This window comes from Tympanuchus pallidicinctus, unplaced genomic scaffold, assembly GCF_026119805.1.
Source record: "Tympanuchus pallidicinctus isolate F22 unplaced genomic scaffold, pur_lepc_1.0 scaffold5, whole genome shotgun sequence".
Classification (NCBI taxonomy): Eukaryota; Metazoa; Chordata; class Aves; order Galliformes; family Phasianidae; genus Tympanuchus; species Tympanuchus pallidicinctus.
Window position 1 is genome coordinate 13,683,309 of NW_026294769.1, and position 20,979 is coordinate 13,704,287.

At 37.5% G+C, this 20,979-nt stretch overlaps 1 protein-coding gene across 1 annotated transcript in view; it reads right to left on the reverse strand.

Moving 5' to 3' along the window:
* MOCOS (molybdenum cofactor sulfurase) overlaps nucleotides 1–20,979 on the reverse strand; it is a 205,191-nt gene that overhangs the window by 45,760 nt on the left and 138,452 nt on the right. Inside the window, exon 6 of the mRNA XM_052704240.1 lies at nucleotides 6,317–6,516. Within this exon, the coding sequence (XP_052560200.1) occupies nucleotides 6,317–6,516 (200 nt within the window). The remainder of the gene's footprint in view (nucleotides 1–6,316; nucleotides 6,517–20,979) is intronic.

The window sequence follows — 20,979 nt, forward strand, 5'->3', positions numbered from 1 at the left end:
AGACCCTGCTCTACACTTCAGAATGACAGAAAACAACAACAGGATAGAAGAAAACAACAGTGGGTCACTGAGTCTACCCTTAACTCTTAATACCCTTAACATTGCCCGTAACATAACAAAGTAGATGGAAATAGAAAGTGGATGAGAGAGTGGGCAGATGCCATAATAAGAGCAGTCATCAGATTGCACTATAGATTTGTGCTGAGGGGACAAGTTATCCGTTGAGAAGTATTGATAGGTTTTCCCTGCAAAATGGATGAAGAAAGATAAGTTCAAAGTCTAGCTCTCCCCTCACTCTATCTGGGCTGATGGGAATGAGCAAGGACATGCTAATGCAACCTCCTAGACAAAGCTGATCACAATCTAGCTGAGCAGGGTTCTCAATCCTGAGTGCCAAAACTCACCCATATGTAACACTGCCGAAGAGCTTTTCCTAGAAGATGCAAAATGTTTACATAGTCTTTGGCAGCTGATTGCTGTTATAGCAGTTTGTCTATCACACACAAGTGTGAAATGGCAGGCAGAACGGCTGGGACTTTTAATGAACTGATGCTTACTCCCTTCTTAACAGGATTTTTAGGAGGCATGGTAGGCATATATGGATGCTAAGGAAATTTTTGCAGGTGAGACAGTCACAGCAAGCCACAGGCTTCAGGCAAAGCAGGTATTGTGAAAAAGAAAAGCTATGAGAGCTAGGATGGTTTGATCGCTTTTTAAGCCCATAACACACAGTAAAAATAACAACAAAAAAAATATTTCTCAACAATCCAGGGGGAGAAAGTTTGTTAAAGGAAGCTGTACTTCTCGGGGGGGGCAGAAAACACAGAACTGGGAGGTGTGACTGGATAAGAGCTCCCTAGAGCATGAATTCAACAGATGTTTCAAGGTGAAACTCCATCTGCCCATCTCTGCCCTAGTCCCTTTCACCTCTTCCAGTTCCCAAACTGACTTTACAGGAAGAAATGTGAAAGGTTGTTAAAATTTCTCTCCAACCATCTATATTACAAAGAATATTTAACAGATCTCTTCTTCCTTTGAGAAGTAAGAGTAAAACTCAAAATAATATTAGCACAAAAGCTCCTCATGGCAGAGCTGGTATTCTTTTTCAAATCTGCAAGTGGAGAGATATGTACAATTCCACACTTTTATCCTCTTTGTATGAAAACCACCTTTTTTTCTGTCTATATTTGTTGTTTCAAATCAATATTCCCTTACAGCTCTTCCATCCCCTTTTTGGCAATTGTAACACATTACGGAAATGCAGGCAAGACTTTGATAAAATGATGGCAACGATGCAAACTGAAGCCGAGTCATTGCTGTCAAGCAGTGTTTCACAGACTGGAAGGACTTGAGGATATTTATAAACTCATATATACTGAAAATAGCAAAAATTCACTATAAATAAATGAGGCAATGGTGATTTGCTGCATTAGAAATCTGCAGTATTAGCTCATCCCTGAATACATATATATATATGACCCCATTTTTGTGACATCATAAAATCTCTTTAATGTCTAGAGCAAATTGCTCTTTTTCTTTTTTTTCTGGAAGCCTTACAAAGAAATAGGAGATTGGCAGCTTACTGCATTAATGTCAATCCTTCCACTTTGATCCTGCACCACTGACTTAGCAGGGGTCCTTTGACTCTAGTGCTACGCTTTCCAAAACGTCAGCTAGTCACCTGTCCATTCATTAACAGCAAAAGCTCTAATGCTGGAGAACTACCCATTCTGAACTGGGCAAGTATATGTGATGAAGCTGTTTGGTATTAAATACCAATACAGGCTTGCTATAGTTTCTCTGTTCATAACCTGGGCACAAATGGACACACAACATAAAATGGCAGACATGCTGTTGTAAAGAACAGGCAGTACATCTAAAAAGAACGCAGATATCTTCCCAACACATTTCAAGAATAAATCAATAACAACAGCAGTCCAAGGGAAGTATGGTGGAGCTCAAAGGGAAGTTTGGTGCAGCCCAAAGAAGGAAATTTAGTGTAGTTTTAGTGCCAAAAGACTATAGACTAATGGGGATTTCAAAACTTTAGTAGTTTTGTTCCTAGATAAAGACATATGTGTTCATGAAAAAAACTGAAGAAAAAGCTTTTGAACAATGATTGATACTTGAAGCCTGCCAGTCCCTCTTCTTTAATTGTTTTAATTACCATTTAGTGCAAAATAGCTAAACCAGTAATTGAGTCATCCATTAAACCAATGATACACATAGCATTCAAAGATAGTTCTTCCAAAAGTAATACTCTAAAACATTGATAGTCTTCAACAATCACAAACAGCTAAAAGAGAGACAAAGAACAATTCAACTTATCTACCAACTCCACTCTCACCCTACCACTTCTTAATATTTACATGTCCTGTATCATATATACTGGGACAGGAAGCTATCAAAAACGATGCCATTATTGAGACTGCAATCACGACATTGTTTCATTTCTTGTTTTAATGAAATTGTTTCATTTGATCTTGACTGATGCAAAAATGGTTTTATTCAAGGATGATTCTGAGACCACAGCTACTTCCTACCAGTGCAGTTGATGCAGTGTATGCAATTCATGAATGCTTGTGTTTTGATGCACAGTCTTGTTAACTGGGGTGAATTGCACTCATAAGAATGAAAAATGGATTTCAGTAATAGTAGTCAGTAAGAACAGTTTTCTTCTAAAATGCTACAAAGATAAAGGACATGATTTTTTCCCTGTTTTAATTTTCAGTGGCAGTGCTAAATGTCATGTATTTCATTGCATGCCTTTCACATTCTAAGTATCTTGGACTTAGCTCAGAGTTCTGAATATCATGTAAATTATGTAAATCTTCAGGCTTAAATGTAAGCTTGGTATCCTCTGAAGACACTGTCTACTTCTAAAGTTTTTCTTGCCAGTCTGAAATGCTTGGAATGGAATCACAGAATCATAGAATGACAGAGTTGTAGGGGTTGGAAGGAAACTCTGGAGATCATCGAATCCAGCCTCTCTGCTGAAGCAGGTTTCCTACAGTAGATGACACAGGAAAGCATCAGGGTGGGTTTCGAATATCTACAGAGAAGGAGACTCCACAACTTCTCTGGACAGCCTCTTCCAGTGCTTTATCACCCTCAAAGTAAAAAAGTTTTTCCTCATGTTTGTCTGGAACTTCCTACATTCCAGTTTGTACCCATTTCCTTGTCTTCTGTCACTCAGCACCACTTAAAAGAGTCTGGCCCCATCCACTTCTCTCCTGCCTTGTAGATATTTATAAGCATTGATAAGATACCCTCTCAGCCTTCTCCATGCTGAACAGCCCCAGGTCTCTCATTCTTTCTACATAAGGGAGAGGGTCCAGGCCCATAACCATCTTTGTGGCCCTCTGCTTGATTCTCTCTGGAAGTTCCTTGTCTTCCATGAACTGAAGAGTACAGAATGGGACAAAGTACTCCAGATGTTGTTTAACCTGGGCAGAGTAGAGGGGAAGATAACCTCTCTCAGTCTGCTGATCATGCTCTTTTTAATGCACCCCAGGGTACCACTGGCCTTGATCACAAAAGCAAGGGAGAAAAAAGAAGGGAAAAGAATGAAAGAGAGGGGAGAAAAGAGGAGTTGAGTTGGAAGGGAACTGCAAAGATCATCAAATCCAACTATCTGACCCCTTCACACTAACCTGAAGCTAAAGCATACTACTGAAGACACTGTCCAAATGCCTCTTGAACACTGAAACACTCTAGGAAGCCTGTTCCAGTGTTTGACCAAATAAACTTTTCATTGCATCCTGCCATCAGTGATAACGTCAGAACTCAGCACTTCCTTCTGCCTCCCCTCATCATGTTGCTACAGAGAGCAGTGAGACTGCCTCTCAGGTTCCTCTTCTCCAGACTAGACATTTCAAGAGTCCTCAGCATCTCCTAACAGGACATACCTCACCAGCCCTTTTATGAGACTTACTGCCCTCCTCTGGATTTAAAGTACCTTAAGATCATTTTTATGTTGTGAAGCCCAGAAATGCATGCAGTATTCAAAGTGAGGTTACACCAACAGTAAATATAGAAGTGAGAATAAATTACTCCAAACCACAGCATAGTACCTTCTCTAATATCAGTCAGTTTGTTCTTTTCAGGCTACCAAATGCTAATGTCCAGCCACACTAGGCAGTGGTCACATAACAGTTACCTGTCAGGAAGACAAATAGAATTGGTTGGATGCCTGGTTATAAGTAATTAATTATAAATGGATATCATCCATAAAAGATAGGACATTCTGTCATTTCCCCTTTTCATATACTAGCTGAAGTACATTTGGAGTCATTAGTTGGTACTCACTAGTAGGTATGTCAGATAGAAATGTCATCCAATTTTCCCTCCGTTAAAAATGTTTTCTGAGAGTCTTCTGAAACTCTGTTCTTCTAATTCCATTAGATGACATTTGGACTGACTAGTGAATCCACGAGAATGTGCAGATCATAGACAAGAGCAAACTAGTGTACACCATTTCATTTCTAAACAAAATTAATAGATGTATTAGATCTAGTTTTAATTTGAATAAACGTATCTAATTTTAAAGACATATAAAATAGTCCCACAGATATGAATGAAGATGAGATTACACCGTCACTTTGGTGAAGCTTGCTCTCTGTCATACAAATTTTCTTTGTCATCATAAAGAGAGAGTAGACATTTTTCCCCTGCATAACTGCTGTAAGATGTCTGTGAAAGAATTTAATTCCATAGGGAAGCCAATTATATATATCACACATGGTATAGCTTTGGAAATAATAGTGCTGCTTGTTAATTTCTGAAAGCATTCAATTGCATGTTATTTTAATTTAAAAAAGTAATCCAACAGGCAGTGCAGATGTGACAAGTATGTATTTGAAAACCTTATAGTTCCTCATTCAATATACTCATGCCAGAAATAACGACAATGTGGTGAATAGTGCAATCCAGATGACACAGATAAATACAGACGCTTTTTATGAGCACCCATTGCAGCCAACCGGCACAGTGAAGGCACAGGACTATAAAATCACTGCTTATTTAAGGGTACAATTGTTTTTTAAAAAGTGAAACAGGCAAGAGTCATTTTTATTGCAAAACAGTGAAAATTGGAAGTGCAAATAGTGCCTTCCTTTTAACCAACAGACATAAGCAAAATCAGAATGCTGGCAGAGCGTTTTATTACCCCAGTAATGTTAATGCCACTGTTTTTCTCTAAACATTGCAACACATACTCATACTCAATATTGTATAAATGGCTAACTGATTCCTAAAGTGTGAAATTCTTGATACCGAACTTTGGCGAATCTTTGGGATTGGCAATATAGCCCAGCAATTTTTAAAAGACATATAGAGAAAAGACCTCCATGTTCATCAGTGTGGTAAATGCTTTAGAAAGTTCACAAAGCTCCAACTCTATTTGTCACGCTGCCAAGTAACTGTTTCACCTGCTTCACCTGTGTATACATGCATCTCCCCACATATTCTCATAGACATTTCTCGGTGTTCCCTTCCAAGAGCAATCCAACTACACAACTACTGCTTGCAGAGCTGCTATCAGTTATTGAAAGCTTTGAAAAAATCAAAGTCATTAACTTGATGTGTGGACTTATTCAAGAGACATGCAACAAACAGAATAATTTAACTGAACTAGAGCATTGTGCTTTTTCTGGCTTCTGTTGCTGATTAAGTGAGCTGTGTTACCCTACGTTACCCACTGTCTGCTTTTCCTACACTAGTGTAAGGTCATATAAAATTATGGCCAGTTTCTCACATGATAAACAAATAATGAAAAGTGGGAAAGTTTCACAAAATTTTGTTATCAATACTGAGAATAGCTGCTAGATAAAGACTAGAGAAAGTTACTGAGAAACACAGAGTTTAAAGAATTTTTGAACTTGAATATCATGCGTAGTCCTCATGTTGGATATTCAACTTTTAAATAAAAATACCGCAGTGGTTACTCAGTGCTTTCTCAGAAATATCACAATAACATAATTATTAGAAGCAAAAGGAGAAGTGAAACCAAACTGCCTTGCCTGTTTACATCCTGGTAAAACTGACAACTTTCAAACTTGTTATGTGTAGAGTATTAAATCACTGAGATACGTCCTTTGTTATCATGCACTTTGCATTGTGCTAGCATTACTTATGAGATTCTCTTTCCGTTGCTTCAAAAAAGGTGTGCATGTATTACGGAGAGCTATGAAGAAAGGAAACCGAAACCTCAGAGGAGACAATGACAGATAAAATATTTTCTTTAGGATAAATAACTCATTGCAAATACGTTTAAGATACAGACTGAACATTCTGTTAAGGGAAAAGAGGAACATACCTGTGAAAAGCCGATCACTTCTCCGCTTTCATCGAGCACATTGAAATTAATGATTGGACCTTGGACATCTGGATTGCTGAAATCTGTGTCATTGTAAAGACGTACTACAGGTGCCCCATTGGCATATTTCAGGGTAGACAGCACAGTATAGGTGTAGTGAGCTAACGCAAACGTATGCTGTTTTATTTTCTCCATTCCACCTGCAAAAAGAAAAGTGTGTGTACATATCAGATACCTTATTTTTATGAAAATATTTTTCAAACAGAGTAAATGGTAGGCAACTAGCACAAAACCAGTATGCTTGGATTCTTTTAAATTATGTACAGTTTGAAAATATTTATCTCCTCCTACAAAAACTCCTGTTGCACTGCTTACCTACAATTGATCTGCTGTAGGAATCTAAAGTTACACAATGGATTCACATGCATTACAACACCAGCATATAGTTCCGGCATATACACAGCACTAAAACCTTCTGGCACAATTAATTTGAAAAGCAGGCTTTGCTTCAAGTTTCCCTCTGCAGATCGTAGGAACGGGGTATCAACCCTTACACAGCACAGAAAGTAAACTGCTACATCTAAGATAAAAATAATATTCTAAAAAAAATGATAAAATACAAGTCTCAATCCACAAGCAATTAACTGAATATTGAAAAAAGTATTCTTAAAGGATGTTGTGAACACTTTACTGACAGCACCCATTCTACGTATTTGTTCTAGAGAAATTTTGCAGAAATGTTTTCACAGGACTTATCCTGGAAAAAGCATAAAGAAGGAATATACTGTCATTCTTTGCTTCTTTATTTTTTCTACACAGAGCAATTTGGAAAAGAAAACTGCACATATTTCCTAGCAGATGGAGACCTCTGCTACATCTCTGCTTTTTGAGAGAGTTGCATCTCTGTTAGATGTCCCAACCAAAATGACATCTTGTTCTCAGATATGCCATGCAATGACGTACCATGATCATATACGGTCTCTGGAATATTTTAATTCACTGCAGAAAGCTAAAACATAAGCTTCAGATACAAAACAAGTCATTTCAGGAGAATACATCTAATCAGAAAGGATGAGGCAGGTTGTTGTATTAGTCAGAATAAACCACTGACAAGAGAGCAGCTACTGGGTAGGAAAGTAAAGATCTTGTAAGTAGAGGTATAACAATATGATTTATTTAACAGTAATTTATCCACACAACAAGAAAATCGTGAGTAATTTTCAAAACAATAACTGAAATCAGTGAATTTGCATCTAGATAATTAGACGGTAACAATATGATCTCCAACTATTTCAAGCAACACAGGCAGATTTCTGTATCCTAATGTTAAATCCAATCAACTTGCTACTGAAGACAGCTGAAGTTTCAGCTGAAAACCCAAAGACCTTTCAATTTCTCACCTTATTTGTTGCAGCATGATGGACCTACATCACATGGAAAAAAATACATATTTTTTCTTCAAAAGCCTTATGAAGCATAATAGGATTTTTCTGCCCTGTTTTTAGACCCAGAGAATTTTCTGTAATGATGAGTATCATAGTTGAGGTACGTGAATATTTTTGATACGTTAAATGACGCTTGACATTTTCTTTTAATTTCTGTTTTAAACCACATCTGTGAAACTCACACTTACATGCATATCATGTTTATACCTGAAAATCATTTTTATATTTGAATATCTGGAAACTTCTACTGTTTTATATAATTTACCTTGAACAAAAATCCTGTAATCTGCTTATTGACTTTGATACATTTATGTGTAAAAGTCATATATTCGGATGTATAAGAAGGAAAGAATAAGGTATCTTTCTGTTGAGATACAGAAAAATTACAGCACCATTTGTTAGTTCACTCTTCTTGACATTTCTGTATTGTGTGCTTTCTCCTTCAGGTAAGTACAGACAGCAGAGAGTAAAAGCACAAGAACACATTAGATATGAGGAAGAAGTGTACACTTCTTGATAATGAAGAGGAATAAAATATTTAATGAGATTCTAACTCATGAAGCACTTTCGAGGAGCATTGCCAGAAGCTAATCAGTACAATTTCTAGATGTTAGCCACAATAAACTTGGCAAGCATGTCTAGAACACTTTGGTCCAAAAGACAATTTCTATTTTCATCATCTTTGAGACGAAAAGAATTGCCGAAACAAGAAATGTCCTCATCATTGTTTAATAGAAGTTAAGAGTGTTGGAAAAAAAAAAAAAAAAAAAAAAAAGGCTATTTTCTAGCAATTGCCAGAAAGTAGCTGTCTTAAGAGAAGTGACTGCCTTGTCAGCTTCTGAGATGTCTGTAATCTCCTGATTCAGAGCTTTTCCAAATTGGCAGGAATCTTTTAATGGAAGATTAAACTACTGTCATCGCTTCTTGTTGAAGAAACCTCTTATTCAGAAATTTCAGTCTCTCATTCACAGCAATCATCCTGCTATCATATCTATATTGTTTTCAGCCATTCTCTTTTAAAGTTGCTTAATCACATTTCCTTGTTCATTAGTGAGAAGCTGATGAGCCTCTTCATTATTTATTCTGACAAATCCAAATGCAGTACCCTGCAGTTGCTTTGCTGCCCTGTGATTGGAAAGAGGAAGCGGTGTTGCCAGGGTCCCATATTTTTAAGCAGCAGAATAGGTTGTGATTAGGTTTGCAATGTCAAAAGACCTGCAAAACAAATGCCAGCAATATGAAGTTTGTTCTGACTGTAAAAGGGACATATTTAGTAAATAGTTGTGATTTATTTTTATTTTGCTCAACAAAATCATCTCTACTATCTCCAGCATAAATTCTGTGCTTACCTCATCTCTCTCTACACATTAGATAAAGGAATATAAGGAAAACAAAAAAAAGGCAGAACAAATCTTTGGTCTCCAGTGTGATCTAAGGACCTGCATTACTGCATATAGTCTCACATGTAGGATGACAAAAGTTCAATTCATTGCTCAGCTGAACCTGTGTGAGATAAGTGAGAAGATAATACGGTTTACTTGCCACTGATTAGCATACTGCATTCCTGCATTTTGCCTACCAGCTACACAGATATCTGGTTTTATATCCAGTTCCTTAGCTTTGAATACCTTGGAGACTCCCTTAGCTGCCTATCTGCGGCTAAAAGCAGTAGCACACCTTAAGCCTCTTGAAAGACTTACATCTTGGATAAACCATCCCAACTTCAACTTGAAAAGGTGATGGAAGGACTCAAATGCTTTGACTCTCTAACACTTCATGGATGTTAATTCTTACAGTGGCATTGTTTCACTAAGATGAACTGCAGCTGGTTCCTCATGAGAATTATTCTAAATAAAGAACAATTTATGAGCTCATTATTTTGGATCAGAATGAAATCTGATGTAGTCTAAAGTACATCAGATGAAGTCTATAATATTATTTACAGTATGTACGTGTAGAGACAAAACCAGCACCAAGGATGCTCACAGGGCACAATTTGCATTTAATAATGACTTCTTCCTTGATACAAATGTAAGGACTTTGCTGTGTAAATATAAACTCCGGCATTTCTGTGGATTAATATGCCTCTTATTACTGTGTGTGTATGTTTTGACTTTATGTCAAGCCAGACAGGATCATATCATTAATTCTCTCCCTAGTAACACATCAGTTTTCACATTATTTACTGCCATAATGAATGCCATATATTTTGCAGTAGCAAAATTACTGAGCAGAAAAGATTGACAAAAAAGCTTTTACTTCTGTGCAGAAACTTCCTTGCCAAAGTGTTCTATTTAACCTATGAAGATGTTATTAAACCTAACATTACTGATGTACATCTGCAAACTACAGCATCCAGACAAGTTAGCACCATCTCAGACCTATCATTTCACTGTCCTTCAGCTTGGCTACCATCACAGAAAGCGGTACTGCTCCAGTTTGGACAGTTCAGAGTGCCAAGGATCCTCTTCTGCATATTTTGGTACGCTGTTGAATACTTCTAATGCTGGCTAGTCACAAGTACAAACAGTGTAGCAGGTGGCAGTCATGTGGGGAGCACATGATATTTGCAGGTGCTCATTGCAGGTGCTCATGTTTTTTCACATGGATATGGACCAAACCACACCTATACTGAGGTCTTCATCACCACCTCAGGGGACTTTTCACCAGATCTTGCTGCCCGTTAAATGTTTTGAGATTTTTGGAAGGCTAAACAAAAATGTTTTCTTTCTTCTAAATATAATCAGAGAATAAACATTCCAGTAAACATTTCTTTCAGAATTGCATGTCTTCAAAGGCATCTCCCTTTGAAATATGTGTTTATCTGTCCAAAGACACATCAGTTCATTCAAATCAGTAAAGCCTTATTTCTTGGAAAAGACCAAGTGTGGCAACTGCTGAGGTCCCATTCTGTCAAAATTCAGCAAGGCAGGAGATGAGAACATATTAATAAATTGCTTTTTTCCACTTTTTTGTTCTTGTTTTTGGAACTTGGAAAAGTCAAAAAGGAAAAGTCTCCAGGTCTCACTCATTTAGCTGACATCTGTGTGGTACTTTGAATTCAGTAGTGGCATGTCAGTAAATCACTCACAACTCAAGATCAGGCTTAATATTCCAAAAAGATTAATTCTAGATTAGAATGAAAGTATCTGAAGCCTCAGAAAAGAAATCTGAAGAATAGTGTATTTAATTCAGAAACGTGAACACGGGCAGAATAGTACAACTATACACTTCTGTTCCGTTTTGAGTGTAAAAAAGGATTATATCTAAAATAAATTCCCAATATTTAGAGAAGAAAAATAGACTTAATTTTATTCCAAGCAAATTTGATACAAGATTTGGATGTCAACAGGAATTTCTTTTTGTTTCCTCTATTAAACCTGGCATCCTTCCATTTTCTAAGCTCTCACTGCTGGAGCAGTGACAAGGAACAAGTTTGCTAAGTAACAAAATTGACCAAGAGAGAACAATATTCCTTACCTTTCTTAGGTATGCACATGAGAGCACCTTAATACTGGGCAATTGATAGATAAATTTTCAATGTCACCTTTTTCATAGTGCGTGCGTATGTGCATATTCTTATTTACAGAGACTATGGTACACGTTAATTTTCAGAAAGAGTAAGATAACTCACATTTAGAAGAGGGAAAGAAAACTGCATTCAAACTGTAAGATGTACAATTCTCACCAAGGTACTCTAAACCCACTGGCTGGCTTGCCTGATGATAACATTATTTGTACTGTCTCCGTCTGCCTATTATGTGCAAAATACAGTAAGGTTTTATTATTTCTAGTAGAATTTTGTCTAATCAGAGAAATACGACATACACAGATGTCCAGTAAGTATCCAGTATAGAAGGGTTCAGATTTATAGTCCTGGTTTTGCATCACATAAATGGCAAACATTTAATGGCACACATTATAGAATGCTAATCTCCTCTATGAAACAATCAGAATTTCAGTAGCTCAAATGTTCACATGTTAGTTCTTCCTGAAAGAACTGTAGACAGATAGGCATATGTCACTGTCTGTAAAAGATTTCAAATAAAGAGATTAAGATGAAGCAGAGACTGAAATTGAGCCTCTAGAATGAAAGCTCTGATGCTTAAGGCTGCACTCAGAAACCTCAGTGATATGCATCCAAATACATTTCTTATCTCTCTTATTATGAGAAATTAAATACCAGAGATAAAAAAGAAAGCAGCCATAAATCACATATGGTGTTATTTTTCCAATTTGCTGTGCAAAGAAAACATAGTTGAAGTTTAAGTGAACAAATTCTCTGATACTCCCGTAAATCCAAACTTACGTATATTTTGGATTAGAAAAAAATCGGTGTGACTCATTATTCTTTAGCATTACCTAACAGACAGTAATGAGGTAGAGAAAGGATGAGCTGGAATCTCACCAAACCAATGAGCAGGGAGTGAAACCAAGATGTAGGCATCTTCCAATAAATCCCAAACAAGACAGATCACCATGTGGAATTTGTGAGTCAACGTGCTAATGGAGCTGTGGAAACTGTAAATCCTGTCAAACTGTTGAACTACTTCCTTCCCTTCCTCCAAGAAGCTTCCATTTTCTATGTATAGAACTTAATGCCTCTGACTGAAGTCTGTCACCTACTTGTTCGCCCAAACAACATCTCCTGAGAATGAACTGCGTAATGATTGCTTCATGTATCTCCTTTGCAAAGAATATATTCTAACCAGCTCTGGTTTTCAGCAATTCCACTTCAAAAAAAATGCTGCAAACATGAAAATGAAATACTCACATGATAGTCCAAACCTCTACCCCTGAAGTGCAACCCTGAAATGTGATAAATATAGCTCTGCAAGAGTAAGCAACAATAATAAAATATAATCAGCTTAATAAGAAACCTCAATCACTTCTCTAGCAGGATTCCTACATTCATGAGGAAGAATTATACACATTCTGCCAGATTTTTTTTTCTGAATTATGAGAACAGCTGTCTAATTTAGGCCAAATCTAGCTATCACCTTCTTCTCAAGAGCAAAGAGCAGTAAAGGCCTAGGGAAAAGATACATGAAAAATAAATGATGGAACTTCTAAAGCAGACACTATTGACAGTTTAAAGATTAAATAAACAGAATATAAATTAAAAATACATTAAAATGAGCATACAGCAACTAAAGCTGTCCAAGAGCAACTAAAAATCACTTTTGAAAATGTACTTAAGGATATAAGGGCCCCCATGAAACTTTGATACACTGACACTTCCTTGGAATGAACAGAACGGAGTTCTTGTAATACCATTTCAATACTGGTCATAAAAATTAGCAATTCTAGTTCATTAAAACTCTGCATAAAGCACTCTAAATGGTGTATCAGCAAATTCGTAAAACCATCCATCATTCGCACTCACAGAAAATGTATAAAGCATGGAAAGATTGCAAAACCCTTATTCACACTGGCTCACATGAACAGTTCAATCAACTTGATCTATAAAATATGTGCAATAAAAATTGATTTTAGGAATGCAAAGTGAGGTGGATCATGACTCTTTCTGCAAATGGGGCTACTACGTTTGTGAGCAAGAAGGAAAAAATGTGTCCCTAGATGTAGCCATCAGGACAAAGGAGGTGATTCTGCTCCTCTGCCCTCATGAGTCCCTACCTGCAGCACTACATTTAGCTCTGGGGTCTCAGGATAAGAAGGACATAGATCTGTTGGAGGGGGTCCAGAGGAGGCCATGAAGATGATCAGAAGGCTGGAGCACTTCTCCTATAAAGCACAGTTGAAGGAATTGGACTTGTTCAGCCTGGAGAAGAGAAAGGCCCGGGGAGACCTCACTGCAGCCTTTCAATGCCTAAAGGGGACCTATAAGAAAGATGGAGAGGGACTCTTTTATCAGGAAGAGTAGGGACAAGGGATGAGGTTTTAAATTGAAAGCCTGTAGATTTATAATAAATACAAGGAAGAAATGCTTCATGATGAGGGTGGTGAGGCACTGGAACAGGAACTGTTCTAGGCCAGGTTGGATGGGGATCTGGAGCAACCCTGCATGTAGGATGGATGGTGAAGCTAGATCTCAAAGGTTTCTTTGAACCCAAACCATTTTATGATTCTACGATTTACATTAAAAAAAAAAAAAAAAAAAAAAAAGTATTTATGCAGGAACAGATTATAGCAACATTTTTTTTTAAGTTATTGCATAACAACAACAACAAAAAAAAACAACACCAAAAACAAGCAGAAAAAAAAATTTAGCCATGAAACTATCGTCAATCTCACAAAATCAACATTCAGGCTAAAACTTTAGATGGACTGTAGGAACTCAGTTATGTGCTAACAGTGCACCCAAAATGGAGAGCTATGTTACACTTTCAACACTTCTAAATCCACAGAGAATTCAGTGGGTAATAAGGGGACCTTTTACTCTCTCAGCACTAATTCTTTGCATAATAGCTTAAATCCCTTTATTCTCCTCCTTCTCCCACACCATCTCAATAATTTAAGACTGTGGGAAGCTACTGTATAATCCTCTATTCAGAATGTTATTCTGCAACCAAACATGAAACACATATTAGGTGTTTATCTTAATGAACAGAAGGCTCTTTGATGCCCCATCTCCCACTTCTTTCAAGCAGCTAATTCATGCCCTGTTTTTATATGGTGAGGGAAGCTAGAAGTCTTTGTTACGAATAAAACGAGCAGAACATTCTGAAAAAAGAAGCTCCTCATTTTCGAACATCATAATGAGAAGTATTTTGCTTTTTTTTAATTTCTTGGGAGTTGAATAAGAGAGAGGATATACATGCCAGCTGGCTGGCTCACTTTTAGTCTAAGTATTTTAATTACAGGTACAATTCAATTTAGGTTAACTGCTTGTTAGACTGAAAACTATCTAATAATTCAACTCTGCTCCAGGTAAGAGACATTTAATTTACTGTTTGCTTTTGTTTACAGATTCCTTTTTTGACTGCTCGCATAGGGGAGGGGGCCTATTTTTTTCATGAGCCCAAACCATATTCTCAGCAGAGGAGATCATTTCAGGGTGATTTTTCAAACCAAAAAGCCAGCAACATAAAAGAGGAGAGGCTTTCTTAAAGAGGCAGAATGTTACGCACACCTCATAGAAGCAGCACTTAAACTGGATCTCCAGAGCGCTGGATGAGATGAGCCCACCGAGGTTTTGGTAAGAACAACAGAACCATCCCTGAAAGTACAAATTTATGTGATATTTGTATTTTACCACTAAAGGCTTTATATCCCAAGGTTTTTCTCTGTCCAACAGAACAACATCTCCTTATGATTCTGTCACCTGAAAGATTAAGTGCAAGAGAAACTTGTACCATAAAAGCATGTGTATTCTCCTGGTAGCTGTTAGAAACCTGAATGTAGCACACAGGTCTGTTTTCTGCTGTATTGTAAAAGTGGGTCTGTCCTTTGCTTAATGGAGCCTGATGCACACAATTCCTTGAAGTCAGCACAAGGAAGCTTTACTGCTGCTTCTTACCCAGCATTTTCAATTCAGAACATCTGGACTGCTAATGTAAGGCAAAACTGCAGTGCTGGGGATTTAGGAAATATTAAGATGAGGAAGTAAGTCATATGTTTTCAGGTAATAAGACTAATTCAGCAAGAGCTTTACATTAAATAGTATTTACTTATTTACTCGAGTCAAGAGCAACCTTCTATTCACTTCAACATAGTAGGAAGAACAGCTTTCTTCCTTCTACTAAACCAGAAATTATAATACAATCAGGTCTGCCATTAAATACAATTCTTCCCTCAGACATCTTTTCTGGAAGACCCAGTGACCACTACTCCCTGAAGGTGCCATGAATATCAAGTAGCCAAGCAAATTTGTTCTTGATTTTTTTCTCCCCTACGGAGAAAGCTGCAAACCAATGAAAACAAACAGCTTGCATGAAAATGAAGTGGAATATAAAGAAATATTAAAAAAATTTTCCACAGGGGAAAATCCTCTCCCTCAGTGCCAAGTTAAAACATTCCACAAAACCAGACAACTTCTGTCTTTTTCTCCCTTAGATGGCAGATCCCAGACAAAAGTGTTACTACAACGTAAATCTATTTTCTTCCAAAGCTGACCATGCCAGTATTTGAGGAACAGTAGATCATCATACGCTCAAGACTATGCTAGTGGTTTGATAATTACCTTTCTATAGGTTTTCCATCGCGATTCCTTTAATGTAACATTTCTAAAATCTCTTTGCGGATGAAACACTGTAGAGCCCAAGGCAACATATTGATTCCTATTCCAGGCTTTCCCTCTCTATTGGGTTGGACACGTTCCCACTTTTGCTCTAGCAATCTCTGTTGTGGCTGCCGGGGCAGAAAGCAGTGGGGATGCTCTATGTCTGCTCTTTACAGCTCACCGTTACTAATGCTCAACAGAGCTTGTTCATCACAGCAATACAGGAAATATCACAGGTTTATTCAACTAAAAAAAGAAATTAAACATAGAAAAAGTTTCCAGTCAATAAGGATATGATTTTTACCAGGGATGAAATAAGAAAAAATACACTCTTTTTTCCCACTTTGCATCTATAATCACCAGAAATATTCACAGTTGGTAAAATAAGCTCTACCATTAATACATCAAGTTTTTCCTTAATGAAATTTTGGATTTCTTGATTTTCATATGATTTTGTAATGCTTTGCCTTCTATTTTGCATTCTCAGAGTCACTCTCTGCTGGGTAATGTTGTTACAATAATAAATACCGTGGAAGAAACAGACAGTGTCACTCATGAGATAGAGGCAACACAGCAGTTACAATGAATTCTAAGAACTGCTTTGACATTTTTGTGATTTGATGCCTTAATCATAAGGAAGCACACAGTCAATACTGAAAAGCACCCAGGATTCTTGGGCCTCATCCTAAGCTGAATTACACTGGGACCTGCCCCAAGGCTTCCTGAGGCAAATGCTGTTTTAATAAATGTCTGGATTAACACCACAAGCTAAGCAGTTCAGGAACCTCTGAATTCTTCAGTCTTTTACTGCCACTTTTGTGGCACTGCCAATGTCACGGCATTAACTCCTCTTCACATCCCTCGCTGTGCTTGGGGGTACGTTTACCCTTACGTAATCTTTTTTTTTCTGCCTGAATTTAGTAGGCTCAGATCTCTTGAAGTTATTGGCAAGGTGTGTGAGACAGTGAGATGTGTGAACGCACACAGCATTTCAAAGACTGTGTAATAAAGAACTTTGCCATAATGCTGCTCAAAAGGCTACTTTGCCACAACACCATGCACTCAATGCACAGATTTGAGCAGTGATGTTACTGTCCCAGTCTCATTTCTCAAGGGTTCATTCAATAACATGAGATACTACTACTTCTTAAATTACACCCACTGCTGTGGGACGCTCAGCAATAACCTCTGTAAGCCTGCACTTGTGCTTTCATAAGGCGAATGTCCTGTCGTGTTGGCTGGAATAAATTAACTTCTGGCAGATTGTCATTACGTTGCTCATTCCTATGAGCTTCTGAAGTCTACTGCACACAGAATGCTGCACGCTCGCCAAGTTGTGGAACTGATAAACAATAACTGTGCTGGATATCTCTAGCTTTGTAAGAAAAGGGTAGATATGTTAATCAGTTACCAGTTCAGTGTGCAGATACTAAATAGACGACTGAAAAAGAAAATTGAAATAGAAAAAATGAATATTATAAAGTATTTTACTTTAGCTATTACTTCCTTCTAAAGATTGTGACTAGTGTGCTTCATACAGAATTAGCCTCTCTTGGTGTTACATCAGTTGTGATAAGCTGTGACACCATAAATCAGTTAGAAGCTGTGTTCAGAGCCAGTTCAAAAGAGCTGAAGTATTTCAAGACATGAGTAATTCTCACCCGTACCACGTGCTGTCTCATGCTGTAAATCAAGATCTGCAGCAAACTGAGGAGCTGCCTCTTACAGCAGACTTACTGCAATAAGGTTAAAGAAAACACTGAGCCAAGCAAGGTATCAGTGAAGGACAAGTACTGCTGGCTCAGAGGGGCTGCTATCAAAGAGGAGAAGTGAGGCTGAAAGCACTCAGGAAGCCCTGGCCTCCTCGCAGGGCAACCCCTTAACACCTGAGCTCAGCAGTAGTAAGGGAAGTGTGGGCTCCTGCTGGTGTGTTAGTGAGGGATTCTGCAGGCATGGTGCAAACACAGATAAAAAATGGCTTAAATTGCATTTTCCCTAGCATTTCTATTTCAAATAAGCAAAGTCATATAAAGAAAGGATCAGATCAAGGTGCCACATACAAATTTCCCTTTTCAGGTGAGGAAGAGAATGCAAGATGGCAGCAGTTCCCTCTGGCCAAACACTTCCACTCACAAGGGTGCACAGCAGACCCACATTCACTTCTCTCTTCCCTTGAGGCTCATCACACTTTAAGCTGGTCACCAGGTATAACAATTAGACATCACATTTCACTTCCTAGTTTCCTCAGCTCTTAAGAACACTTTTTCTTACATTCTGACGAGGCTAAATGCTGTTCAGGCTGTTCCGTGAGAACTATTCAGGCTGTTCTGTGAGATCTATTCCAAGATTTAGGAAGTTACAGAACACTGTCAGGGATACTGAAAGGCAAACTTGGAAATACAGATCCTTTTGTGTTTTCTGGCTGTTTTGTATTATCCGCTATACAGCTTTTTTTTTTTTTTTTTTTGATGCTCATATTTGCCAAAGACACCTAGAATGAAGACAAAGACCCTTTCCATTATTCGATAAATGTAAATATACAGATTATAGACTGAGCTTTAGTGAGGAACAAAGGAATTTAAGGAAACAAATACACAGATAATCTTTGTTACTTTTTGTCATTCTTATCCCACCAATGAGAAGTGCAGTCATGACACTATGAATGAAAATTATGATCATGAAAAGATCTTCACATTTAAAGCATTATGAAATAATCTTTAGAAATAGTACAGATGGCAGCTATGCTCAACAGTCACTGAGTGCCATCAGTGTGAGCAAAGAAAGTTGATGAAGCTTAGCTGAATGACCTTTACCTACACAGAGATGCTGCACAACATGAGATATGCAAATTCTGTAACATGAAGCAAATAATGCATTTATTATCTTGGTTTTCATTCAAAACAAGAGTTCCTTGAATTACAAAAATCGACTGTTAAAACATATTTTTAAAATTTTGATTTAACAAGAGGTCCAGTAATGAGATTAAAATTAATAACAGCACTGAATATTTACAATTAGCCAAGATAATTCCTGAGGCAGTCTGAAATAGTAACAACGGGTACTAGTAGTCAGAGCATACACTGGGTACTGACATTCTTAGTTTTCCTTGTTAATACATTTGTCTTCAGCACATTACAGGACCTTCTAACCAGTCACAGAATGTGACTATAATATTTCTCTGCATTACACATGGTTTTATTTATAACATAGAAAGAAGCAATTGACTTGTACTCATAAAAAATTGATTAGCTTCCCATATCTATAAAATTTCCTAAAATAAAGAATAACTAAGTAATCACAAAATATATTTGTAACTAACAGATGCTCATCTAGTACTATTTTCTTTTCCATCTTGAAAGACAATTCAGTACATGAGTCGTCTTGAATGTCTTCCAACACTGACTCCTTAGATACCCTTGCCTGGACTGGATCTTTCTAACCAAGCAGCTAAGAGCCCTGTTTCACAGTTGAAATAACTCAATCCTTTTAAAGATTATTACTGAGCCTATTTTGTTTATGAAGCAGTTACACCCTTTAGAATTAAGTTAGAACAGATATTACAGGCTGGCCATCCTTCTAATATTTCTAGAATCAATCTTTCTGGTCAGACCAGGACTCTGGCGGTCTTAACTCTATAGAAGAGGATCTTACAGGACCTGTATCACACTACTGCAGTAGTTCTTGAGAGATGTAACACAGCAGCGATACAGGAAAAGCAGCTAGCTTTAGACTGATCAGGACTGCAGTGATTAATCAAACTGTTCAAATATTTGACTACAAACCTAAGAGGAAAATTTTGATAATTAAGAAGTGCGGATTCAAATGCATGGAAACGCACTGCAGGTATCAAACATTAACGTGGGTGAATTTCATGCTAAACTAATAGATTCAGTTACCTTCCTGAAATTCATCTGACTTCTTGCTTGTGGCAGGATTTGGGAAAAAAAGCAACAAGTAATGGATCAATCCAGTTTCATTTTACGAGCACAACAATAATAAAACAATATTTTGTGGATTCACAATTCTTCTAGTGGAATTCTGCACAGCTTTCCAAGGACCTCCACAGTCCCTTTTAAGAGTTCAAGAACATGTTCAATGTTTATCATTATGACAGGAGCTTACTTGAGTAGTTTTCAACAAGTAAATGTTACTAAATCACTGAGACCAAAAAACAACTGCTGGCTCATCAGATTTGGTGTGTTCTATTCTAGAGCGTGCTGGCATGACACTGCTCTCAGAGGAAGCATTTATCAGATAAGGTTAGCCTGAACAGTGTCATTGCATGTCCATATTTTCCTTTCATGTATTTCCCACTATGACACTCAGAGCTTTTTCAATGAAAAAGCAACAGTGGCACAAAGCCCCAATGAAGAGAGATCAGAAAGATGTAAGACAAGCTGGTGTTCTGTGGCCATAGAAGACAGTCAATTTGAACATATCAGGAGAGACAGAGCAGTACTACATAGCAAGTCCCTTTTCAGTGCCTTGCTGAAATTCCAGTGATCTGGAACAGGCCTGGGAGTTTCTTTACTCTGGTCAGCAATTTTGCCTTTTCTTCTCAAGAACTTTTAAGACCAGAGTATAAGAAAGCTTAGCATGTGACATAGCTCTCATTCTGTATTCTTTTTGACAGTACAATGTACTTGAAATGGCAAAATAGGAACACTTCAGCTACCCTGAACTCAGAATTGTAAAGGCAAAAGGAAAATGGTATAATTTGAGGGGTCAAGAACATTATACCATTGTGGTCCTGCTCAGAGTTCCAGAGATCCTAACGGTCAAATCAACAAACCAAAAAAAAGTTCTTGACAAGCATTGCCACACATAGCCATTACAGCCCTTCTTTTTTTCCCTTCTTTTCCAGAATGATGCCATCAGGCTCAGTGTATGATCTTCTATAAAAACCTAGATCCTTCTCTATCACAGCAGATAACAAGACATGTTGGTAGCAAGGCAGCATGTTGATTATTTCTGATTAAAAAGACTCATGAAAGCTCACTTTGTTCAACAGCCGAAGTCTGCAATCACAATCTTTA